This window comes from Sciurus vulgaris (genome assembly GCF_902686455.1).
Source record: "Sciurus vulgaris genome assembly, chromosome: 14".
In the NCBI taxonomy this organism is placed as follows: Eukaryota; Metazoa; Chordata; class Mammalia; order Rodentia; family Sciuridae; genus Sciurus; species Sciurus vulgaris.
The window spans coordinates 66,570,039-66,590,400 of NC_136475.1; the positions used below are offsets into that span (position 1 = coordinate 66,570,039).

The 20,362-nt window shown below is 39.0% G+C and overlaps 1 protein-coding gene across 2 annotated transcripts in view; it reads right to left on the minus strand.

The window, feature by feature from the left end:
- Window positions 1-836: 836 nt before the first annotated feature.
- TMEM178A (transmembrane protein 178A) overlaps window positions 837-20,362 on the minus strand; it is a 62,295-nt gene continuing 42,769 nt past the window's right edge. Inside the window, exons 2-4 of one of the 2 annotated variants that reach the window (XM_079109906.1) lie at window positions 14,529-14,642; window positions 11,153-11,290; window positions 837-1,806 (exon numbers count right to left, since the gene is read on the minus strand). In XM_079109906.1, coding sequence (XP_078966032.1) covers window positions 1,565-1,806; window positions 11,153-11,290; window positions 14,529-14,642 — 494 coding nt within the window. In that variant the 3' untranslated portion in view covers window positions 837-1,564. Of the gene's footprint in view, window positions 1,807-11,152; window positions 11,296-14,528; window positions 14,643-20,362 lie in introns of both variants that reach the window. The other variant, XM_079109907.1, reaches the window with a different exon arrangement.

Consider the following 20,362-nt stretch of genomic DNA (forward strand, 5'->3'; position numbering starts at 1 on the left):
CTATTTTGTAGAGCAACTTTACCATACATACACCATGTGTAGAGAGGGGACAATGTTGCAGCTACAAGGAAAAGTTTAGAAGCTAGCTAGTGCCCACCTCTCCACTGAAAAATTAGAAAATGCCTTGGAAGGTTTTTAGCTTTGGTCCTATACCCACACATAGGAAAGGGCTGGGGTGCAGATGAAGCCAACATTGAGAGTCTGCTCCTCAGCTTCCATGGAAGAGCACCTACTTCACAGAGTTTTTGACAGGACTGAGTGAAATAACACCTGGAAGAAAACATAGCCCAGTTACAGGTACTTAGTAAGAACTAAGTACAGGAGCTAACTTACTTAGTAGCTAAGGAGGTATTAAGTGTAATTCTGTTCCCAAACAGTGCCAGCTGCACATCAGAAGTATATGGGATTTAAAAAAAAAAAAAAAAATTCAGGCCTAGGTTCAGATATGGACCTTGAGTTAATGGGTCTGGGGTAGGGCCCAGCTTAGGTCCCTTTGAAGAATTTGCCAGGTGATTCTAATGTGTAGCCAAAGTTGAAAATCACTGGCCTAGGGGGTCCAAGAACAAGGTACCCTTATCACTGGCTAAATGCCAGCCAGATGGTAAAGGAGGCAGGGGAGAACTTTATATCTTATAGCAAGATCTACAAAGAAGTTTGAAAATGAAATCTTTTGTCAATAGCAAGTGTGTGATTGCTATGAAAGATAAATAATGGCCAACCTAATTAAAATGAAGCAATTACGCTTCATAAGAGTCTTATTAAAACAATAGAGTTCTCATCTGTCCTATGGCTAAGGAAATTTGTTGACACAGCTAAAAGAGAAAAACACACCTAGATTAACAAGGGGGCAGTCATTTAATGCAGAAATCCAGTTAACATAAACAGACGGAAGCTGAACAACAGATAGGACTTCAAACAATACTGCATAGTGTCACGGATTAGCTTTTACACGGTTGATCTGTTTTTCTTATGATTTCAATTCCAATATAAAGACAGAAAAGAGACTTCAATTAAAAAATAATAATAATAAGGCAACAGAAGAGTCCTCCTGTGACAAGGAACAGCCACAAATAATGCACAAATATTGGGTGCTGACACAACAAGACACCATTCGGACACATTCTGAAGATGCTGCATTAAAATTTAACAAGCATTGTACAGTGACAAGAAAATTATACTTGCTTTGTTACGAATCCTTTTGCAAATAGAAATGACTCTCAGGTAATTGTTATATACAAACTTTCTGAAATAAATGGAAATCTTACAAATTTTTTTTTTCCCGTTACAGTTCCTCTTTTCCTACACCTAGAAATGTTCCATGGCACTGCTCCCTATTTCTCACAGTCAAAGCATAAATAGTCATTAAAGCACTTGAATCCACAGTAGTCTTGTCCTTAGAAAGGTTGGGAGGTTTTGCATGATTTTATATCAGTCATCCAGAAAGGGCTGCAGGCAACAGGTTGGAATGTAAAAGACGGCTTTTGTGCTTGGAATCCTGATGTGAACTCTGCTCCGCTCCTCTCAGGAGTCGCTCACACCACAGAGGGGCCTTGAATGCAGACAGTCATACCGTTGAGTCCCTGCCAGACTTTAGATGTACAATCTTGGTCCGGCTAATAAACGGATAAGCGATGCAGAGACCTCCAGCTGCCACAATAAAACCTAAGCTGCACCAGGCACAAAAGATAGACCAGCTGTAGCCGTGTTCCACATCATCAGGTAGGCTATAAATGAGCTTCGGGAGCCGGTTCAAATCATAAGAGATACTGGCAGCATACGTGCAGAGGGAAATGGTGCAAAATATCCCTATAAATAATAACAAAGAGAATAGAACGATCAGTTACTGCTTTGCCTGCTACCAGGCCTTTGTGAAAATCAGACCAACCAGTAAGGCAACCACTCCAAATTCATAAAGATCTATTTATTGTTCTTTTACTTGAATTAATTCACTCAACAGACAAGGACAAAACTTCTATGTGCCAGACCTCATGCTAGGGACTAGAGATACAGGGGTGAAAACAAGAGGAAACTTTTTTTTTCCTCATTTTATTGAAATATTTCCTTCTCTAATTCGACTTTCTGGATTATGAATTTTGCGCACACGTGAAAATTTTATTCACAATAAGCCTGTTAGCTCCTATTTAGTCTGTTTCTTTTATTTATTTACTTATTTTTTTAATTTTTTACAGACTACATTTTGATTCATTGTACACAAATGGAGTACATCATTTCGTTTCCATGGTTGTACATGATGTAGATTCATACTATTCGTGTAAAATAGGAAACTTCTGATAACTTCACTGATTCAGAATTACTTGGTGAGAATGTTTATGCATGTTTGAACTTATTTTTGTTTTTATTCTTAAAAACAATTTAATGCCAGGCACAGTGGCACCTGCCTGTAATTCCAGTAGCTCGGGACGCTGAGACAGGAGGATCAAAGCCAGCCTCAGTAACTCAGCAAGGCCCTCAGCAACTCAGGGAGACCCTGGCTCTAAACAAAATACACAAAAAAACGGGCCGAGGATGTGGCTCAGTGGTTAAGCACCCCTCAGTTCAATCCCTGGTACCAAATAAATAAAATAAAGAATTTAATAAAAATTCTATTTTTAAGGAAAAGAAATATTTCTCAAACCTCACACAAAATAACTGTCATGTTCCTTTACTCCATACCTGACTTGAAAAAATTTTTATATAGTGGCAATCATTATACAATCTGCTTTCTTTATCAATGAATATTATCATAAATAGTTATCATTTCTCTGTAAATAATATTTTAGTTGAATTCTTACAAGTAGCTAAGTGTTTTTTTTAAGGTACAGATTTTGGCACATATTAGGGCATTAATAATTTTTTTAAATGAATGAATGCTTTTAAATAATATAAATTAAGTCTAGTAATTTGGATAAAGAGATCATATACTTCAACCATTCAAACCAAGGGAATTTAACAGACACAAGTAGACACACCAAATTTTACTTTTTTTTATATAAATACATGTATGTATAATTGCCCTTCAAAAATAGTAAAATCCAAACCAATAAAAATGCTTCAAAAGCCCAAGTCATAGGATTTTCAGTGCTCAAGTGATGTTCCAAGGACATAGATGCTTCTATTCCACTGCAGTGGACACAACCAATGCTCTTTTTGGATAGGTAGCGGTTAGAATGAGCAATCGATGAGTTAGAGATGAATAATGAACATAGAAACTGACACCCAGTCAAGTACCAATTCCAGTTCTGGTGGTCTGTTCTTGGTCCTACACATCTCTTCATCATATTCGGGTTTATCCCTGTGTGAAATGGAGGCTACACCTATTTGCTGGGAAATTGCTTTGGCATCTTTAGGCATACAAGCAGCATTCTCCGTCGGAAACAGAAACATTTTAGGACTGAAAAGAGAGTTGTAAGAAGCAGAATCAATGCTGCCCTCCTCACTTAAGGTATAGCTTGGGAGATGGAAAACACTAGCAAAAAGAAACAAAAACAAACTCAGAGTAGGTAGCAATTTGAAGGAAATAAAAATCACCTTAATGCCATTTCTTAAAGTGTTATAACTCTACTTCCATTCAAATCATGTAAGGATACATTGCCTGAATCTTTTTTTCCAAATGTGCACTTAGAAAAATAAATATTCTAAATTACAAGGGCACTTCATCTGAGATAATTTGATATTTTCTACTCTTTGCCTAATTCTGTTTTTGAACTCTAAAATGATTTCGTTTTTCTAAAAAGGGCAAAATCTCATTCTTTCTTCTTGCTCCATTTTTTTTTTCACAGTAGACACATCACTTTGAGTACTCCAGAAGAAAGAACTAGATGAAAATAATTCTTTCATAAAGGAATATTCTATTCAAAAAAGAATATTCCATTGCTTTTCCCAGACTTCATGGAGAGCCAATGTACTGACATCTCCATGAATGTTTTTACTCGCAGGAAAAAAAGAAAAGAAAAGACAATGTTTATGTATAGCAAGTCCCTTGTAATGAATGCTAGTAATAGAACAAGGCCATTAGGGGGGGAAATTGATCTCTGGAGTAGCAACAGGTAAAATATAATAATAGAACAATGGCCTATTCACAGGGGGGGGGGGGGGAAGCTCCATTTTGCCTTTAGCTGTCTACACACAGCTGAATACCTAACAAGCATGTTGTTTTTTTTTTTTAAATACCATGGTTTTATGACCTCTGATAGCTTGAGTTCAAACGGACATTTAAGCATCCTTCAGTGTCTGCATGCACGGAGTTAGGATGTAAAAAACAATGTATTCTTTTCCCTGGCTCTACTATTAGTCATTGTGTGACCTTGAAATTTCCTAACCTGAGTCTTCATGTCTTCATCTAGGGAAAAAAAAAAAAAAAAATGAGGGACTTGGTAACTGAAGCACTTACAACGTCAAATTTCTAGGATTCTGCTAGTCAAAAATAAGACATGGAAAAAAGACATTTTTCCAAAAACTCTTAGTGAAGTTTTATGTAGCACTCAGTTTTATGTAACTAAATAAGAAATGAAGTACCTATGTATTTTTCCTTCTGTATTATACTGTCTTCAATTTTATACTGAAAAGGAGTTTTCATTAGTTTCCCTTCCCCCATCTGCTCCTCAAAAATTGCTGTTGGTGAAATAAATTTTATTATTCCATCAAGGGTTCATATTAAATACAAAAGACCACAGGAAACAAAGATGAGCCAGGGCAAAGATTTCTGTCTGTCCTCAGTGTTATGGATGGTTGAGCTCTGCCTGGGCACCTGGGGTGTGCTTACTCCATGGACACTGAAGGATGTCACTCACAGAAAATCTTTGCCCAAGCTTCTGAAGAGCTGAAGCTCCTCAAAGCTCAATCTTATGCCTCCCATGAGCAAAAGTACAAAATTTGTTGGCATGCTTTTTGCTTCTGCTCTCACTCTTGGATCCATCTTGCCTCACATTATAGTTTGGATCATAAATGTCCCCCAAAGGCCACTGGTTGAAGGTTCAGTTCCCAGCTTGAAGCACTATTGGGAGGTGATGGACCTTTTATGAGGTGGTGCCTAGTGGAAGGAAATCAGGTCTTTGGGAGTGTGCCCCTGAGGGGGATATCAGGACCCCATCCCCTTCTTCTATCTTTGCCACCATGAGGTGAGTAGCTCTGCTCCAAGTGCTCTCTCTGCCATGATGCTCTGTCTCACCACAGGCCCAAAGCTAGGACCAACCAACAATGGTTTGAAACTTCTAAAACCATAAGCCAAAACAAACTCTTTCTCCTTTAAGTTGATTTTCTCAGGTATTTTGTCATAGTTACAGAAAGCTAATATACTCTGAAATCTGGTTGTCCCCTTGTCCTATTTCTTTTACTTCTTTGTATTTATTTTACATGTAATATGATACGCATCTTTGGGTCACTTGGGTCCTTTTTAATTAGACACTCATCAAACTTTGTGAAAACTTGCTTTATTTCCTGTTGCCTGGATTCACTCCACAGAGAGTGGAAATCAGGTCTATTGGCCCAAACATAACCCCTTTCTTCCCTACCCTCTCTCCAAAAATGCCCCCACAGGCTGCTGCCCTTTGATAACATCTTTTCTCCTTCCAAGCAGAAGTTGTTTGGGGTAAGATGAAAGCAAAGGAGTGATGAACAAGAAATGCTCTGCCTTTTGGACCTTCAACTCTCAAGGAAATTTGCAAATATCTAGCACTCAGAGCTATTGTTTGTGGGATGAGCTGGACTATTTGTGATTAGCATAAGGAAATGTACTGAGAGGAGAAAAAGCATTGTTTCCAGCTTTTCCAATAAGCTTTTGTAAAAGAAGCTACCCCATTCAAGATTCTTTAAAAAGAAAAAAAAAAAAAAACTTCTAAATTCAAAGACATCAAGAAAAAAAAAAAAACCACATCATTTTTAAAAATGAAAGTATGCTTATTGTCACTGGGTTAATAGTTTAGGTCACTGATACTGTGAATTCTATTTTAGGTTCCATAGGCACATCTTACAAAATTCACATATGTGAATTTGCTAGGGCTGCCATAACAAAGCACCACAGACTGGGTGACTTAAACAACAGAATATTTACTTTCTCACAATTCTGGAGGCTATGAATCTGAGATCAATGTACCAGTAGGACTGGTTGCTTCTGAGACCTCTCTCCTGCATTGTAGATGGCCATCTTCTCCGCGTGCCTTCATGTGGTCTCCCCTTTGTAACTGTGTTCAAATTTCCTCTTCTTTAAGGGCAGGAGTCACACCTGGTCAGGACCCGCCCTAATGATCTAATTTAACTTAGTTTTCTCTTTAAAGACCCTATTTTCAAATAAGGTCACATTCTGAAGTTCTGGGGATTAAAGCTTTAACAGAATTGGGAGACACAGAATTCAGCCCCTAACATTGTGTACACATGATCAATGAATCATGTACATTTCTATCTCTTTTGTTGGTCTTAATAAGATTGTAACTATTATAAGTGTTGTTTAATCAGTTAATCAACAATTGTTTCCAGACCTAGTTCTGATTATGTTAGAGGTAGCTTAGTTTCACAAGTTCTTGCCAGTCCTAGCCATAATTTGTTTGACCCTGATGTGGTTAGGAACCACTCCACTTTGTAGCATACTTCTCAGGAAAAGATAGGAGAGACTTCTTTGACTTCCACACATTGTCTAACAGAGCTGAGCACATGGAGTGAAAGAAAACCTGCTGAACAAAACTTAATTCTGCAATACATTGAATTTCTACCAACTTAAGAACCGAGTCATCCCAAATTACCCCAGGTAGGACTTACCTATGTAGCAAATTATTTCAGATAATACTGCATTTTCATCAATAGCAATCTAATTAGTGAAAGACATGTGAATGGGGTGCAAAAGAATAAGTAAGATACTCTGGCATGCAGAGTATCAAAATCTAAAGGACCCTTTCAAAATCTAAGGTCCATCTTGAAGATCCATGGGGAACAAGGCCACCCCTCCTCCATTCTTCTCTCATGCTTCCCCTCCCTTCCTCTTCTTCCCTGATAGCTGATACTTTCTCAGCCTAGCTAGTAGCCCCAGGAAAGAGAGGGTCCCAAGTCCTGTGCTTGCTCCTGGCTATTGCTGGTAGTATCTTCAAAAGAGTGAATAATTACTGTTCCCTGACAAGCTCTATATGCAGCTACTATTCTTATAAAATATTAAAAGATTTTTCTGACAATATTCTTAATTAGAAGATGCCACGATATTACGGAATTGCAGGGCTCGAAGGAATAATTTTCAGATCAGAGTAGTAAATTTATGCTACCATCCCAGATCATCAACTTAATGCCCTACCCTAAAATCTTCCTGGTGCCTGTGGCCAGCTGGTAAGATGTAATTAGGGAAACTGGGCCCATTCTTTTGACCTCCCTTCTTTGATGTGCTTAAAAGGTTGAAAGGAGTAGAAGCTGCTTCACAGTGGTTAGCTTGCTTGATAAATAACCTAACTACAACACCCAAAGGCATAAACATTGATTACCCCACCCCCTTCTCCTTCAAAAGATGGCCTGCCCATCAGTCTAGTCTCTGCCCTTCCAGCAAAAATGTCTCATGTTACTTTTCACATAGATTACTCCAACGGCCAGGCCTACGTTGTCTTAACTAAATGACTGGGCAGGACTAATAGAGACAGGTCAAAACTTAAGGAAATAATAAGTAAAAATAAAAAACAGATTCACAATCTGTAATTCCTAAATAAAAAAGAAGTAGAAACAATCTTTTTCTAAGAGGTTAGCAAGTTCCTTTAGTAGTAAAGCCTGAGCTGCTCTAACATGAAGCTATTATTGTCCTTATTGATCCTGCTTAGTGTGAATATTCATAAGTTTTGCTGTAGAAATGTCAACATATTTGATTTCAAGATGCTACACCAGACCTTGCTGAGAGTGTTAGATAATATTGAATACATGTACCATACTATCTTTCCAAAGTAAAATTTTCAAAATCTTGAGTTACAGAACACACCTGGCCTCAAGGGTTTCAGATAAAGCACAGTGGACCTGTAGTTTCAGGTCCTAATTGATGGATAGCCTAGATAATTTAATACACCTACTACAGCAGAGTCTTTTCATTTGTCTGCACTGAAGCAAAGGAACTGGCAACCCGGCTGGGTGTTAACTGCTCCTGACATTTTAACGGTGCCCTCTGAGCACTGTTTCCTCTTTCTCTGCTTTCAGGATGTGAGTGTTACATGCCGAGTGTGCTTTCTCAAAATGGCAGTGGTCACTCAGGGCACAGACTGTGAAGGAGAATGCATTCATTGGGCAGGGAGATCCCCACCAAGGGAAGTCCAAGCTCCAATTTTTGAGACTCCCAGTGTATTATAGGATACTTAAAATACTTAAAACAGAAATATTAAAAATATACAAACATACTCTAAAATGTTAGCATTTAATAAATTAACCCCTTAAGGTATTTATAATTTAAATTATAATCATTAGAAATAGTATTACCACAGCAATCTCACAGAATGCATCATTTAATGTGGTTGGAAAGATTCATTCTCAGCACACTGAAAGTAGAACACCATAGTACTGAGCAGAAGAGTCGATCTCCTCATCATCTGTGTGTGCCTCTGCATCTGTGTGTGTAGCCTCGGAGCATGTGAAGCCCCTGGGAGATGTGAGGTCTGTTCCTGGTCTGGTTCAAGTAACCCTCACAGGCCCCAGCAAGAAGAAAGGGGGCACAACCTGGCTCCCTGATGTGAGTAATAGCATTGCTGCTCCTCATGTGGGTAATCAAGACCTGTCTGCAGAAAACATGGCAAAAGGAGAAAGATGGTTCAATAGTTTCCATTTTCACACTTCCAACTGTCACATCATTGATGTTCTCCATTGAAGGTTTGGCTAATAAGTTCAGGCAGAGAATGAAGATACCAGTGCATTAGAAGGCGCTAAGTTTAACATCAAAAATCTGTGGGAGGGCTGCTGTCGAGAGCTGCCGGAGACAGGCTGCTTAATTAAAATCAATCTTTAACCCTTATTTGCGCTCATTCCCTGTTACTGCATGGGAAGGTTCTATAGCTAATTTATCTCAAGCAGTGGTTGGACCTAATTACCTTAGTTGTTTATAAAGAAAATTTCAAGGCATTATTTTGATAACAAAACAAACCTCTGTAAATCCCACAGTAAGGGACAGAAGGATACAGCACCCAGGAAACTCCAGGCTTTTCCCTGTGCCCACCCAACACTAAACTTCCACTTCCTTTTCCCTTAAAACCAGACCAAGCTCCCAGGCCTCCTGGACACACCCACTACACCTGAATCTCATGGCCTCATGATTTATTTTAATGTTAACAATTTCTCTATAAGCTAACATCATCCTAAATTATTCAAGTACTACTGAATATTAACAGTATCCTTTAAAAAATAATCCTACTGAGGCTTTTGTCAAGTCTAGAGAGTCTCTCTTTTTCCTGATAAAGGATGGTGGCGTGGAACCTTTTTTGGAGAGGGGTGCAAATCTGCACTTCTTTGATGTACAGGGGGGAAAAGTGGGAGGTATTGGTAAAGGAGTGGGAAGAAAGGGAAATTTTTAATGATCACTAAGCCCCAGCAAAGACTTAAAGGAATCCTCTGGTCTCTTTTTCTATGCTGCTCTGTCCTGCTCACTCCACAATTTGGATTTTAAATACATCCTGGGCAGGCACCCAGTGGCTGGCCTCAAAGGTTCAAATAAATCCTCCTCCAAAATGTCAGGAACTAGTGTTAGGTTCCTGGTGCCATTGTACATTCACCAAAATTTGGAAAAGTTAACTTTGGTTTTTTCTCAGAACTATGCAGGGTCCATGGAATTTCTGAATGTTTTGCCAAGACGCTAGGAAAGGGACAGATGAGAGTTGAAGGAAGGGCCTGGGGAGAGCAACCCAGAAAACCAGCTCACCCACCTGCCAGCTGTGCATAACAGACAGACAGAAAATGGTGCAAGCCCTGAAAGACAGGCTTAGAAAATGACCAGTGATAGTGAGAAGTCCTCAACACCTCATCATGGTCACTTGAGAATAAGCTTATTAAACGTGGCCATCAAGGTGGCATTAGTTCTGATGCTGGCTACACCTGGAGGAACTTGATTTGTCATGCATTCATCATTAACACAGTAATTTTTTATGAAGGGTAGGAAGGAAGATTTGTACCCCGCCCCCACCTTCAGTTTGTGTTAACCATTTTTAGACAACACTCAACCATTTTTAGACAAAAAATATCCTTCACTTATTAATCAAAAACTCCCTAGCCATGTCTCCACACACACCCCTCCCAGTCTCATGCTTTAAGTCAAGTTCCTCTGCTCAAATCCTTCTGGTGGATTCCATCGCCCTTAGCTTTAAATCCAAACTCTTCACCATGACCAAGAAAGCCCTAGAGATCTGGCCACTGCCTGTGGCTCCTGTGTGGTGTGATACGGGCCTTTCCTCTGCTCCTCTCCAGTCACGCTGATTTTCTTCCTGTGGCTGAAAACACACAGGTGCATTCCTGTCTAAAGTTGAGTGCCTAGCTTCCTGGGCCTGCCCACCACTGGCTGCTTCTTATAGTCTAACTCAGAAGTCGCCATGCAGTGAGGCCTTCCCTGACCCCTGTTCTACTCTGTCCATTTCCTTCGTAGTTTTTATTATGATCATAAAGCATTGCTGATGTCTCCCCACAAAACAAACAAGCAAGAGGGCTGTCGTCTTATTTATCACATCTAGAGCAGTGTCTGACACATAGTAAGTCCTCAAAAAATATCTGTGGAGGGAAATGAGTGAATGTCATATCTGCAACAGCGATGCTGAGGCCCCTGCTTCGAGGCATCTACTTGAGCTGACTTTCAGCCCAGGAATGAGCTCGCTCTCATTGAAGGCTCCTGATAAGCAATGACCCATCTCTGCCAAGAGTCCAGGCCAGGATTTGGTGCATGGTCTAAAAGAATGGGACAGAAAAAAAGAGACCTGGCTCAAATGGAGACCGGACCCAGGGCACTTCCATCTCCCCTGCTAATAGGGCACAATGTGGAACTCAGGGCTGCATTTTCAACACTGCTGATTTCTTTAAATTCTACACTTTGCTTCAAAGTCAAATGAGCTTCTGGTTGCTCTTCTCACAAATGAAAACAAAATTAATGGGGATGTAACAGAGTGAAGTTTGCTGCATAGGAACAGGGTTCGCCTTGGCTGGGAGAGGTGGCCTAAGGTGTGCAGCGTACCTGTCATGAGGAACAGGAGTCCAGCCACGTGCTGGGTCAGGCTTTCCTCCCAGAAGAAGCTGACGGTGGCCACGATGCAGCCACACAGCAGGACAGCTACGGCCATGCCCAGGAAGCCGGCAGTGATTCTTCTTAAGTCTAATCTCAAAACAGAGACAATCAAAATCAGAAGAAGACTCAGGAATGTGACTGAAATGAGAACAAAGAGTTTTGTATACTATGTGAAAATTACTCAGTTACACAGACAGGATTTGGGCTACAGGGAAGTGGTTTGGGGAATTCTCTTCCCAGGTGTTCCCTTAGAGGATAGATACAGTGTAACCAATGGAGGGACAGAGTTTACCCCTCCGAGTGTACGGAGATGTCCATCCAAGTACGCAGCACATAAGAGGGCAACCCCAAGGTCAATCGGGTAGCAGAGAGCAAGGGACTGAGTAAACTGAGAGTGAGGCAGGGTTGAGAACTCTCTTTGTTAGCCCCCAAAGAGCAATACAAATGAGGGTGAATTAGTGGCTGTAATTGATCTGTCGTAGGTGGAAGAGCCTAAACAGTGAGCTATGGTGAATTAAGGTTTTTGTCTGAGTGTCATGAATGAAGATTATTTTGCTTTCATTTACATTGACCCCTGCCTACTTTCAAAAAGGATTTGAGAAAGTGAAGTCAACATGGGGAATGAAATAATGGCCTAAAACGCACACAGGAGGTGTCTGCTCATAAATACCCTCTATCCTAAGGTATAGGTCCCAGAAATCAAGCACCCATTTGCCCAGGCTAAGGAGAACTGTACCCATGGGTCAAGTCTCCATTGTATACCCAACAATAGAGCTGAGCCCATCATAAAAGTGACAACATCTAACCAGATGCATGATCCCGCCAATTACTAAGCACTCAGAACTCGGGATGCCCACCTTTGGGCTATTTTACTTTTTAATTCTATTTCCTTCCTTCCGTTTTAATTTTTTTTTTAAGAAAGCTAACTTTAAATTTTTGCTATCTGAATGCTAAATTTTATGATGCTTCTTATAACAGATTCCAACCATGCATTTGTTGCCCTAGGGCTAAGCAATAGGACTGGGAAAAATAACAAGGACCATGAACACACAGGGGCACATGGAACCAAGACAAGACACACAGCACACACACTGTTGGACGTGTGAGCTTCTTAGCCTAAGCAGCTGCCATCTGGCTGGCTGGCTATGTAGCTCCTGGTATCTTACAGGTACTACATGGAGGATGATTAGAGCAGCCTCCAGCCTCACTCTCAGCATCTTAGCCACACAGACCATCCCTCTTCTTAGGGGAATTCCCCACTTCCATGTCAGAGCATCCAAGTGAAAACAGGGTATCTGCCTAGAAAAGGAAGTAGAAATACCACAGAGCAAGGGGTCAGGGGCAGTGGTAATTTAAAGAGGCTGAGTTAAATGTTATGGATAAAAGGAGTTTGGAGAGATTCATATCTGAATTGAAGAAATGTGATAATAGTTCAGTCACTATTATCTGAGGACCTCTCAAATTTCCTGTAGTTTGAGTGATAGTTCTATCTTCTATGACTATTAAAACACACAAAGTTCAGATATAATCCACATGGGATTTGCATTAGTACCAAACACATTAACCTTATCCAGTAAATGTAGTACAGATCACCAAGGTGATTTTCTTAGAAAGAGTCATGCATAAGACTGTGAAAAGCATCTTTCTATGAGAACTTCCCCCCAAATTAAGAGAATGCTAGAATATTGCCTTTTTGGGCCATAATGGGGTTCAGAGTAAAGGGATAAGATTCTTTTTCAAGATCCCATGATGATCTTTTTTGACCTGATCAAAGTCAGTAAATATGAGGCTCATCTGGATAGATGAAGAACTCCAAACCTACTCACAAAAAATTAAGAACACTTAGGTAAGACTCTGACGTGGACCTACTGAGAAGTGGTAGTTAAAATTTGCCAGCAAGAAAGAACTTTCAAGAAGTCATACTACTAAAAACTAAGCCACATTTCATCCAATGATTTTTCCAAGTTTTAAGTTTGCATTCACAATATTTATATCATACCAATAATATAATGTGGCAATATCATTAGACCTTGCACGTATGTTGCTATGATTTGGATCTGGAATGTCCCCTAAAAGATCATACGTTGAAGGCTTGATCCCAATGCAGTGATGTTCAAAGCTGGGGATTTGGGGGAGAGACTGAATCATGAGTCCTCTGATCTCATCAGAGAACAGATCCATTGATAGCTGAACATACTACCAGGAGGTGGGAGAAACTGTAGGCAGGTGGGCAAGGATGGGGAAAGTAGGTCACTCGGGGGGTATGTCCCAGGGGACTCTATCTTATCCCTGGGCCTTTCCTCCTTCTCTGCTTCCTGACTACCATAAGCAGAGCAACTTTCCCCTGCCATGCCCTTCTGCCCTGATATTTCTGCCTTGGAGTCAGTTGACCATGGACTGAATCCTCTGAAACCTAAGCCAAAATAAATCTTTCCCTCTCCAAGATATTTTTCTCAGTTATTTGTCACAGCGACAAAAAAAGCTAACACACATATATGTGTTTGAGATTCAAGAGCCTTTAGCCCTGCAGAGCTATTTACTTACAGAATGAGCCCCTGCATGGACTTCTGCAGTGGCTTTCACCACCAAACTAGCTGCAGTCCCTGCCGCTTATTTCATTGGGAAAATGACAATGTCAACCTCTAATTTGGGAAAACACTGAAAAGAATTCAATGCAGCATTTTGTTTTCATGAGCTATCTATCACAAGACAGTTTGAATCAATAGTTTCCAGGTAAATATCAGTCCTCTTTAGTTTCACATTGCATGATCCTTCCTAGAGTTTCACATTTCCCCAACAGTGAAAAAGAGCTGTTCCTTTGGTTGAGATGCAGAGGTAACAGACACCCACTGAGAAAATTATGACATACACTCATAAAGATTTTTTAGCAGAAATGCCAAGGTCTAAGATAAACACAGTGGCTGAAATACATATCGTATAAACAAAACAAATGTGGAAGCACAGAAAGCATAATCTCCTTGGTTTGTTAGACAAGTGGAAGGGCAGGTCCTTGTCCCCAAGACTTGGTTAAGAAAAGATTCAGTCACCTGGTGTGTACAGATGCCACCAGGATAGAAAGGCACACTACCCTGTCTCACAGAGCCTCATACCTGATTTTCACACATTTGCTTTATAAACAAGTTGTGCCCACAGCATAGTGAAATGATTCTCAGAGCCTCTGACCAAATTCAATAGGGCCCAGAGGCTCACATAGGATAAACACTACATTTCAGTCCAAACCTGAGCAGTGGTGTGGGGGGAATGGTGGGAACACATTTTTGTTCAGAAAGACACCATTTCCTCTCTCTTTCCCAGAAATACTTACGAAGCAGGTGCCATTCATCTTGCTGTATTGTCTTGGTTAAATTGAAAGGAATGTTTCGTAAGCGGATTGGCTGAGAAAAGTGGTACTTGATAGCTGTGCACCGCTGTGCAATACCTGGAAGGAAATAAGAAATGCCATTTACTAGTCTATTCATTTGTAATAGAATTCTGGAAACCTAAGGCAGAATAATTTATCCTAAACTTGGTTGAATGGAAGAGGGGATAGGAATTTCTTGATTATTCTCATTAACAGAGGCAAAATCAGAACAGTAAAAACCTAAACCATGAAACAATTTTTAAGCCATGTTTCATTTTTTAAAAATATTAAATTTTACAAGGATCTACATATTATCCTGTTTTTCAATACCAAGTTTAATATGACCTAAACATTAAATTACTCAAAAAGAAATGGCCTAAAAGTATAGAGATGGCTTGGAGAAATCAGTTCCAGAATTTTAAATTAACACATAAATTACATATCTGCATTTGATCCAATCTCAAACTCTCAAATAGGTTATATAGAAAAGTTCATTAAGAAGTGTGTAATTAGGAAATCAGAGGGCATTTCTCCATTAAGACAACTTCTGCGTGCTGCTTTAGGTAGTGACTATCTTCAGTCAAAAGCCCATGTAACCCTCAGTTGGCTAATGTCATTTTTTTTTCTCCCTTTGTCTGGTTGCGTGGCTAGCCCTAGGCCCAATATTTTGATATGAGTAAGGATACTCACTGGTTGATCTTGTAACCTCTCCTCTACTTTTATTGCATAAATTAAAACAGGACCTATTCTTCTCCTAAATGCTTCTGAATCTCATGAAAAGTATCTACTTTCTCCTAAAATTAAACAACAGTCAAAACTTCCTTCTTTCCTTGCAAGTCATCATAGCCAGTTGTTCAGATAAACACAATCTCACTAAATTAATTTTTATAAAGGTATGAGTGAATGTTAGCCCTTTAACTCTGACAGCTGTTCAGAAGTGTCCTTATGGACATAAATAAATCTCTAATTGGTGGAATTTGAGTAAACATAAAAGTAAAGTGGAATTTGAAAAAAAAAAAATCAGTGAAAGGAGATTAATAAACCATGGTTCATATCATAAGCTAGTCAGTCCTTCTTGTGAACACACATACAGGCTTATCTTCCCTAAGGAGTTTCTCAGATAGTTATGTGCATAAGAATTACCTGAGGATGTTAAAAATGCAAATCCTGGACTCTACCTTAGATAATCTAAATCAAAAGATTTGGAATAGAGACAGGAAACTTCAGGTTTCCTGAATATCCTATGTGATTCTGAGTTCTGAGGCAGGTAGTCCTTGAATCTCAATTTGAGGAATACTACCCCAAAATATCACTGATATTTGGAAGTTTTTTTCCCTTATGAAACCACAGAGTCACCAAAATCTCAAAGTTCTTTTATTTTTCTTTTTGTTTTTCAACATGAGCCTCCTGGTTGTGCTGAGAAAGGTCTAAGGCATATAAGTTAGGGGTTTACATGTAAGTTACATGTTTGTAAGTCAGGAAAGGCCTGTACTTGCAAAGAGCAAATAATCTGGTGTAGGAATAAAAGCAGTTAAATGACCACAAAAGTGATAATAGCTTACATTTCTATTATTCAAAACTATCATTTCATTTGATAGGCATCCTCAGGCTGATCTTAAAGCTCTGCACAAACAGAAAGTGAAAGGTTAAAGCAGAATTGAAGATGAGTCCTAACAAACACACACAGTCTGTTGCCAAAAACTTGGGAGACTTCACAATGGTTCCAGGTATTGAAGGACATTTTTGTACAATTATTAGCTGAGCACTTAGCTAATTGGAGACTTCAGGGACCATGTATGACAAAAACACAAACTGCAGAATGAGCTTAAGAAAGTCATTAAAGAAATAATAGCAACAATAAAAAATAATAACAAACCCTGGGGAAGGGAAAAATCTAATTTCCAGAATTGCAACAATATATTATTTAAAATGCTCAGTTTTCAATATGAAAGTACAAGACAAGGAAAGATATAAGAAAGTATGGTCTACGGTTGGGAATATAGTTCAGTGGCACAACATATGGTTACTTTGCATGAGGCCTTAAGTTTGATCTACAGTGCTACAATAAGGCAGGAAGGAAGAAAGGGAGATTGGTTCATAAGGGAGATAGGGGGAAACAGTCAAGAGAAACTATCACTGGGAAGCCCAGACATTGGGCTTATCTGATAAAGACTTTAAATAGGTAGTTTTAAATATGTTCAAAAACACTAAAGTAAATCATGTCCAAAAACCTAAAGAATGAAAACGGTATCTCATGAATATCAGTAAAGTGACCAAAAGGTTTTTAAGATTCTAGAGTTGAAAAACATGATAACTGAAATGAAGAATTCACTACTGAGCTCCACAGAAGTGTTGAGCAGGCAGAAGAAAGAATCAGCACACTTGAATATGAGTCAATTGATATTATCCTGCCTGATGAAAATAAAGAAAAATGAATATGGTTTGTGAGATCAATCATACCAACCTAAGTATAATGGGAGCTTCAGAAAGAAGGAAAGAAAGAGGCAAAAAGATTATTTGAAGAAATAATCGTCCAAAGCTTCCCAAATTTGATTTACGAAAATTAATTTATGCATAAGACGTTTAACAAAATATGAACAGGATAAACTCAAAGAGATTCCAACCTAGACACATCATACTGAAACTTTTAAAATCCAAAGGTTGAGTGGGAATCTTGAAAGCAGTAAGAAAAAAGCAATTTATCATGTATGCGGAATCTTCATTAGGTAACAGCTGATTTCTCATGAGAAACCATAAAGTCCAGAAGAGAGTGGGATGACATATTCAAAGCACTGAAAGAAAAAACATTGTCAACCAAGAATTCTATATACATAAAATTTATCCTTCAGAAATGAAAAGTAGGAGATCCAAGATGGTGGATTAGAGGGAGGCTGCATTCCTTGTCGCTCCATAATGCCGGATTCTTTTTTTTTTTTTTTTTTTTTTTTTTTTTGCTGCTTATGGATCCCCTGGTATTTACCCATTAGTCTGCTGTGATGACCTGCAGTCTGCCAGCATATCGATGCCTTTTTTGAGAGCAGATTGCTCACTGTCGGGGGTCTATCATCCGCCATTTGCCTGCCTCTCGCCTGTCCATCGCCTGCCTTACTCCTATCCATCACCCAATGCTCGAGGTTCACCTCCCAACCCTCCGACAACAGTCAGCAAACTGATCGCTAACCGCCAGTGGGGCTCCAGCTGCCTGCTGCTGCCTGGAAGTTCACTGTTACAGTACCTGCAGGTTTGATTACACATGGCTGCTGCCATTTTGAGACAACAGCCAGGCCCTATAGGACCCCTGGCCGGACTGACTGAGCCCCATCTCCAGGATCCCTCGGCGCCACCGATCACTCCCTGCCTCTGGGGCCCTCACATCGACTGACTGCTCCCTGCTGCCAGGACCCCCAGACCAACTGACTGCACCCTATCACGGGGACCCCAGACAGACTGATTGCACCCGGCCTGCAGGGTCCCATAACCACACCAAACACATGGGACCTCCAGGACCCCTGCGAGACCAACTGCATCCCGTCTCCAGGACCTCCAGCTGACCACGTCCAGAAATGAAAAGTAAAACATCTCACCTAAACAAAAATGATAAGAATTGAGCACTATCAGAAATGCCCAGCAAGAAATACTAAAGAGAGTTCTTCAGCCTGAAATGCAAGGACTACAACTGAATGCACATGAAGAAGTAGAGATCATCTGTAAAAGCTATGGCACAGGTAAACATAAGAGACAGTAAAAAGAAATCCATACTTCATTTGTAATCTTTTTCTCCTACCTGATTTAAAATTCATAAAGAATAAAGCAGTAACTACCAATTTGTGTTGATGCACAGACAATGTATAAAGATAAAATTTGTATGACAATAATACAAAGGAGGGGAGAGGTGAATGGCACTACATAGGAGCAAAGTTTTTGTACACTATTGAAATTTAGTTAGTATTAATCCAAACTAAGTTATTACAAATTAAGATGACAGTTCTAATTGATATATGTGTATATATAATATATATATGTATATACATGAAATAAAAAGGGAATTAAAAAGGCACTTTGGAAAACTTTCATTCAACACAAAAGAAGACAGTAATGGAGAAAGTGAGAAACAAAAAGGCATGAGGCATCTAGAAAACAAATAGCAAACTGGTAGATACAAATCCTACCTTCAGGAGTTACATTAAATGTAAATAGAGTATATATTACCAATCAAAAGATGGAGATGGGCATCAGATAAAACAACATGATCCAACTATTTGGTATCCACAAGATACATACTTTAGACTCAAAGACACAATAGGTCAAAAGTAAAAAAAATAGGAAAAGATATACCATGGAAATAATAACCAAAAGAGGGATGAAATGGCTATCCCAATATCAGACAAAACAGACTTCACATAAAAACTGGTACTGAAGACAAGAAAGACATTTTATAATGATGAAAGGATCAATATATTAAGAAGATATAATAATTAAAAACATATATGTACCTACCAACAGAGCACCAAAATACATAAAGCAAAAAATTGACAGAATTGAAAGGAGAACAAGATAATTCAACAAAGTAGTTGAAGAATGCATTAACCTACTTTCAATGATGGTTAAACAACCCAAGATCAACAAGGAAACAGAAGATGTAAACAACTCTATAAACCAACTAGACACAACAGAAATGTGTAGAACACTTTACCCAACAACAGCAGAATATGCATTCTGCTCAAATGCACACAGAATATTCTCCAGGACAGACCATATGTTAGGTAAAAAAACAATAAATTTAAAAGTATTAAATTAAATTCACTTTACGAAGTTCTCTCACCACAATTCAATGAAATTAGAAATTAATGATAGAAGGAAATTTGGGAAATTCACAAATTTGTGTAAACTAAGTAACACATTCCTAAATAACCAATGAGTCAACAAAGAAATCATGAGTAAATTAGAAAACATGTTGGGAATAATGAAACAAAATCACAACATACTTCTTATGATTTCAATATGAGGTGTGCCTTTAAAAGCTTATGCATAAGATAATGCAGAAATGTTCAGAGGTGAACGATTAGATTATGAAAGCTATAGCTCAATCAGTGGGTTAATCCATTTGATGCATTAATAATTTGAGTCAATCAGTGGCAGGTAGGGCATGGCTGGAGGAAGTAGTTCACTGAGGGTTGCCCTTGGTGATTATGTTATTGTTGGCTCCTTGACTTCAAGCTCTTTCTGCTTTTACCTACCATGAACTGAGCAGTTTTCCTCTGCCATGCCCTTCTGCCATGATGTTCTGCCTCAGTTTGGGCTCAGAACCGTGGAGCTGGCTGAACATAGACTTAACCTTGGAAACATTAACCTTGGAAGTTGCTCTAGTTAGTCACAGTGACAAAAAGCTGACTAACCTAATACTAAATTTATAGTATTGTTCAAGTATTGTTCTAAGTTTCAGTAGAGAGCTTAGAGGGAAATTCATAGTTCTAAACATGTTACAAAATCTCAAATCAATAACCTACCTTTCCACTTTAAGATACTAGGAAGAAAGAGCAAACTAAACACAGAATAGAAATAGATAAAGTATAAAGTTAGAGATAAATAAAATAAAGAATGAAAATATAGAGAAAGTAAACAAACCCAAAACTTGGTTCCTTGATAAGGTTAACAAAAAAACTGACAGATTTTTAGATACTTTTTTTATATTTTGGTACCAGAGACTGAACCCAGAGAGAATTAACCATTGAGTCACATCCCAAGCCTTTTTTACATTTTATTTTGAGACAGAGTCTCACTAAATTGCTGAGGCTATC